Source organism: Capsella rubella, unplaced genomic scaffold, assembly GCF_000375325.1.
Source record: "Capsella rubella cultivar Monte Gargano unplaced genomic scaffold, Caprub1_0 scaffold_6, whole genome shotgun sequence".
NCBI lineage: Eukaryota > Viridiplantae > Streptophyta > Magnoliopsida > Brassicales > Brassicaceae > Capsella > Capsella rubella.
In genome coordinates this window covers 7,654,582-7,661,067 of record NW_006238918.1, presented here as the reverse complement: position 1 = coordinate 7,661,067, position 6,486 = coordinate 7,654,582, and the positions used below count along the sequence as shown (strand labels likewise).

General features: G+C 27.5%; 1 protein-coding gene and 1 long non-coding RNA gene across 2 annotated transcripts; both read left to right on the top strand.

Moving 5' to 3' along the window:
- Positions 1-2,852: 2,852 nt before the first annotated feature.
- LOC111830161 lies at positions 2,853-3,353 on the top strand. Its single transcript, XR_002833527.1, has 2 exons — positions 2,853-2,987; positions 3,144-3,353. It is a non-coding gene; the product is annotated as an uncharacterized LOC111830161 (long non-coding RNA).
- Positions 3,354-5,690: 2,337 nt separating this feature from the next.
- LOC17882051 (uncharacterized protein At1g08160) lies at positions 5,691-6,416 on the top strand. Its single transcript, XM_006290139.2, has one exon. The coding sequence runs from the start codon at positions 5,691-5,693 to the stop codon at positions 6,318-6,320; it is 630 nt and encodes a 209-aa protein (XP_006290201.1). The 3' UTR covers positions 6,321-6,416.
- Positions 6,417-6,486: the final 70 nt, after the last annotated feature.

The window sequence follows — 6,486 nt, the reverse complement described above, 5'->3', positions numbered from 1 at the left end:
GTTGAATATTTCTCCATATTTTATGCTATTGTAAAATATATAACATATTTATTTTTCTTTTATTTTTCCTAAAACATCAATATAAAAAAAAAAAATATATATGATGATTTTTGTAACGCAAAATAAATATATATCATATCATAAGAGTTATACAAAATACAAATAACATAAACACTTGAATAAAATCATTAAACCAAATAAAAAATACTATAGATTAGATTTTATTAAATATTAAATTATTGTTTAAAAATATCTAAAAATGTTAAATATGTTATATACATGGGGATTTTCGAATTTAATTTTCCACTTTTTTGGCAACAAAATTAGTATGATCCATAAATATAGATAGTTTCTGTTTTTTATTATTTATTTATTTATTAAAACATTTTTGCTGTCATTAGTTTTGTTTGGCAACTGAAATATATTTAATGAAATTTTTTTTTTTAAATTGGGTCTGTTTGGCTTCAAGTTGTCCTTCCCAATTAATAGTATAGATTATCATCTCTTCAAACAACATAGACGTTTATAAGAAAATTTGAAAATAACTAATTTATTGTTTTTACATAATTTTGTCGTTTTAACTTTATCATTCTTGAAAACTAAATATCGAATATCGCAACGTAATCTTAAATATTTTGGTAGTAGTTGTCTCAAAAAAATATCACAACTTATAAAACATTATAAAAAATGGAATAAAAGCCTATCAGAATTGCTGAAATCTTCACTTGAAGTATGTGATGGAAGCAGAGAACCGTGGATCTACGTACCATTTAGATTTTGCGAGGATAAAATTCTAAAATAAAAAGGATATTGTTGAGTTGATTAAATAATTTAAATCAAGAAATAATCTATCTAAATTGAAGCAAAATATGAATTGTCTATTGGATACAAATTAACTCCAGGGCATGCTAACTATAATTATTTCATCTTCAACTTACTTCATATTCTAACCCATTTATCATTCATCAATCACCTCTAGACTATAATTACTTACTTAATTAATATCTAAACCCATTTATCAACCACCTCTAGATATAACACGTTATTCATTGATATGCATGTGACATGAATCTATAAAAGGCCAGACACAAATAAAAGACTTTATTCAAATTTGTATATATTAAAAACCAAAAAATTATTCTACCATTAGATATTTAATTAGATCGTGTAGTTTTATTCTCTTTACTTGTTCTGGTAACTGCACCTTCAACGATAGTGACCCATAAACCGCACTACTACACTATGAATCTACATTTTAAAAGTGACAGGTAATTAGTAAGATACGTACAGCGTAAACTAATATTTATATTTTTCTAATTAATGTTTATCATACATTCATATCAGAGAGATAAACCTAGTGGCATATATGTTAGGTTTTTAACTTATAAATCAAAGGTTTATAAGTTAGATGTTCAAAAAAAAAAATAAAAAAAAATCAAAGGTTACTTAATCTAAATTCTAACCACTCACATTATTCAAAAGTGAGTCTATAAAAAACCTACGAACTTTTTCATTGATAAATATATTTGATATGTTGTTAACCAATAAAGTGGAGTTCACTGCATTTCCACGATAATGACCAAATACCAATTAATCATACTGAAGTATAATTAAGTTTTAAATATGATATAAATTAATTTGATGACCATTGATTTTTATAGATAATGATATCTAATGATGGTATGTTATGTCATATTGATATTTTGAAATATTGATATGTAAATCACTAATCCTGAATAGTCATATTGATATTTTGAAATATATATCTTCAGAGATGAAGAGAAACTACCCAAACTTGCCACAATCATGACATATCTTGTCCATATATAAATAAATATTTATATATGTATGGCTTATTATTTTGTTTACTATTATACTATACAAAATTAATTACATTCAAGTCAAATAAAAAAATAGTAAATGTATACATATGGTGCATTTCTAGCATAGTTTATTTAATTTATAAGAAAATGATTAGTTACTTTAACTAATGGTTATATTCCAAATCATAAAATTCCATTTTTTCCCATATTAAAGATATTGCAAATAAAACCAAAGTTACAAAAATAATTATAATTAAGTCAAACCAGCAAAACTAATAAATGTATTTTGATATTGCAATAAATTTGATACAAATAATCATTACATACACATTTTCCTTGAGAACATGTATCTATAAATATATGTGTGTATATAACACAAAGCATATACTAGCAAACAATAAATACTATTTTTTAAAAATCAAAATCTAACCAAAAACAATGTTTATCCTTAAAACAATCTCAAATCTGTTTATCATTTAAAAAATGTTGATCATGACCTGTCAATCTGTGATCATAAGTAGAGAGTCCTAAATCACTAATCCTAAATAGTCATAATTTCCTATTGATATTTTGAAATATATATCTACAGAGAATTAATTACCCAAACTTGCCATAATCATGAGGATCTTGTCCATATAGAAATAAATATATACTATGACTTTTTATTTTGTTTACTATAATACTATACAGAATTGATTGTAATTAAGTCAAACGGTCAAAACCAACCAAATTAGTAAATGTATAATACATTTCTAGCATAAAATCATTTAATTATATTAGAAAATGATTTATTACCAGAAAGTTATTAGGATATTTCAAAATCATAAATTTACATTGTTTCCCATCTTAGAGATATTGCAATTAAACAAAAGTTACAAAATAGCTATAGTCAAGTCAAACCAACAAAACTAATAAATGCATTATGATGGAAATAAATTTTACACAATTTTCCTTCAGAACTTGTACCTATATATATATATATGTCTGTATATAACAAAAAAACATATTCTACCAAACAATATTAGTTGATAAAAAAAACAATTGTAAAAGAATGGCGCAAAAAGTGTGTATGATGATTATGATGGCATTGATAATGGTAGGATGCCATCTAAAAGCATGCAATGGAATGGAGAACTTGTCGAAGGAAGACCATCACTCACTGCCGTATGTATCTTACATTCACAAAAGAGTTTTAATTTAATTTTATCTGTATATACTGAACTAATTTTTCAAATCAAATATGTGGTAATATATATAAATGTGTGTGTGTATGTATACCTATATGTAGTCATGATTTGTGGATCATGTATATATATGCAGGATGGAAATAACTATTCCGCAACGTCAAATAGTTCCGGACCCAGTATGTTTATGGCACTGTCGCATCAAATGTGGCGATGACTCAGATTGTGTAAGAAAGTGTGTTATAAATTGTTGATACCCAGTTCTGAAAGTGTAATGTTCTATCTCGAGATTTACATCTCTTATGAAATAAAAATCAAACATTAATAAAATATATTTAATTATTGACGGTACGAGTCACAAATCTACTAAACAAAAATTTAAATACAGACTGTGAAACAATTAAAACATACTCTTAAAGTGATTTGGAATATTTTATTATTAAGATTTGGCAGAAAACTTCTTTGATTATTAAAAAAAAAATATTTCATCGTATACTATCAATTATAAAATTTATCACATCATATATGCAGTCATGACTTGTGAATGTATATATGCACTGCTACTGAGCGATGATTTTTTTTCTTATAAAAAATTTGTGATTAAATTTTTAAAAATAAAAGACAACTTTAATTAATCACAAACTCAGAACATAAAAAATAAAAACTATACGTCCAAAAAAAAGTACTTGGGTTCATCTTTATAGGGGTGAACCATTCTTAATTATTCAATTTTTTTTATTTAGCCAATCAAAATAAAAAAATATGTTATATATATTATATTTAAAAAATATCTTACATACACATTCACATAAGAATTTTATTTTATTTTTATTTAATTAATTGAACTAATTTTGAATCAAATAGTTTGATAGATGGAATAAGTATATATATATGTGTGCATGGGTGTGGTCTTTGGATCTTAGATCATATACAATGGTGATATTTTGAACGTGTTAACATAATTCTTATAGTATAATAATAAAGTTTAATCAAAATTTTGATTTAATTATTAAGATCAGTGTCTAAAATAAAATATGTTTTGTGGGTTAAGAGCCAATAACGTGGCGAAGTGTTATTGGTTGGAGAAAAAAAGAAGAAGGAAAAATTCAACCCCGTGAATATCTCTCCCTTTCTCTCCATTTCTGTGTCCGCCGAAGGAGACGTTTTGAAGCTCGATATTGAACTCAATCGAAGCCAATTTTACTTGTTCTGATTTTTTATTTTGTTTTTCATCGCTTCTTACTTTTTTGTTTTGTAATAATTTGGGGGGTTTTTTGAAATTTTTTTGTTTCCAAAGATTCATATTGTTTGGTTTCTTACGAATTTTACGTATTTTGACATCTCTTTGGCTGGCTATACAGTGACTTGTTTCATCTCCAGTCAACAAACTTGATCGTGTTTGAAGTTTATTAATATAGTTTTTCTTTTAAACACCTACATTGAATATCACCATTGAATAGGTCAAAATTCTATAACAACTTAAGAGTGTCTAATAAATTACTTTTGTATATTTTTTTATAATTAATTGTTTTAAATATTTTTAATAGGTGTCACCATTAAGCATGCTTTTAATGGCCTAAAACATAAAATCATATAATTTTTAATGTAAAAAATTATTATTAAAATATTAGAATATATGAAAAAAACATTAGAAACAATCATTGTTATTAGAAAAAGAGCTAAACCAAAAATTAATAAATGAATGAAAACTTCTTTCCCACTCCAGAAAACAAAAAGTAAACCAAGTAAAAGCCAAAAAGAACGAAAAAACCGGTGAAATGTTATGAAAGTATTTCGAACCCTGTTACATTATTATCATTTACACAACCAACTGACTAAAAAAAACATTTCAAGTCCTATGATTTATATTTATTTTGGTGTGCACAAAAGCGTCGTAGAACCCAGTCCGCAACTAGTCAGATATGTAAACAATTGCCCTTTGAATTGGTTTTCATGAGTTAATCTAAGTCTCTTTGACGTAAGAAAAAAAAAGAAAAAAAGAAAGTAAAGTGTCGTAGAAATTGTTGAAGCCCAGTTCTCAAACCATAATATTGTTCTTTTCTTTTCTTTCATGACATCTACTGAATTGCATATTGATTGATATTCGAAAAATAAAACCCAAGTTATACGCGTGTATTCATCTTAGTTTCAATCAAAGTTTGTTTGTTTGTTTTTTTTTTGTTTTTTGTTTTTGTTTACTCTACACGAAAACATCAACAGAATAAACAAGAAGAAAAAAACCAACCAAAATCGTCTAGTTCTTTGTGAATGGAATATACAATATTACAATTTATCATAGTAAAATTCTTACGAACGACAAAAAATTTAGAGAGCTCATAAATGTAAATTATATGAGCATGCTCTAATATATATAAGGTTTTACACACTTTATTATCCGAATTATCTTCTTTCTTTTTGGTATCTCTAATAAATATAATATAACATGTTCCACTTGCCAGTTTGAGTGTTGTCTTACATTTGCCAAATAAACCTTTAAAACAGAGTTGATGGGAAAGCAAAGTACACGAGACACAAATTGTTCTAAAGTGACAATGAAAAGACTCAGCTCTCTCGACAGCTGAAGCAAAGAACATCAGAATCCAAGGTGCTTTTCAAGTATCTTGCATCACAAGTATCTAATATATCGATATATATATATATGTACAAACGTACATGTGAACCAATGTGTGACTACAAATCCAATCTAAAACCAATGGCGTTGAAAACTTCGCCGGTGCAGCCAGCAGTGCGCCGCCATAGCCTTGTATGCTACGTTGTTCTCGTCGTACTAACTCTAATCTTCATCGCAGCTGTAGGTTTCCTCATTACCTGGTTTGTAACCAAACCCAAGAAACTTCATTACACTGTTGAGAACGCCTCGGTTCAACATTTTAACCTTACCAACGACAATCACATGTCAGCTACGTTCAAATTCACCATCCAATCCCACAATCTCAACCACAGAGTCTCGGTTTACTACAGTTCCGTCGAGATATTCGTTAAATTCAAGGACCAGACGCTTGCCTTCGACACGCTCGAGCCGTTTCACCAACCGAGGATGAACGTCAAGCAGATTGATGACACGTTGGTTGCAGAAAACGTGGTCGTTTCCAAATCCAATGCAAAATATTTGAGGGCTCAAACTTTGTCGGGAAAGATAGATTTTGAAGTGTTTGTCAAGGCGAGGGTTAGGTTTAAAGTCGGGGTATGGAAGACAGCACATCATACGGCTAAGGTTAAGTGTTCTCATGTCACGGTCTTGTTGTCGCAGTTACAAAATTCCCAAAATAGTTCTTGTGATGCTGATATGTGATTACTAAGTTTGCATTTTCATTTTAATAATCGTATTGTTCATCCTCCCATATCCGATGCATGAACGAATTATTTATACATTTATACTTGTTTTTAACGTTTAAGCTCACAATTTATAGCCTCTTTTTTTTATTATTATTATGAAACAACTCTTTAAGAACATTAGG

Excerpts from the sequence above, each read along its gene's own strand:
- LOC17882051 (XM_006290139.2), top strand. The coding sequence starts at position 5,691 with ATGTGTGACTACAAATCCAATCTAAAACCAATGGCGTTGAAAACTTCG.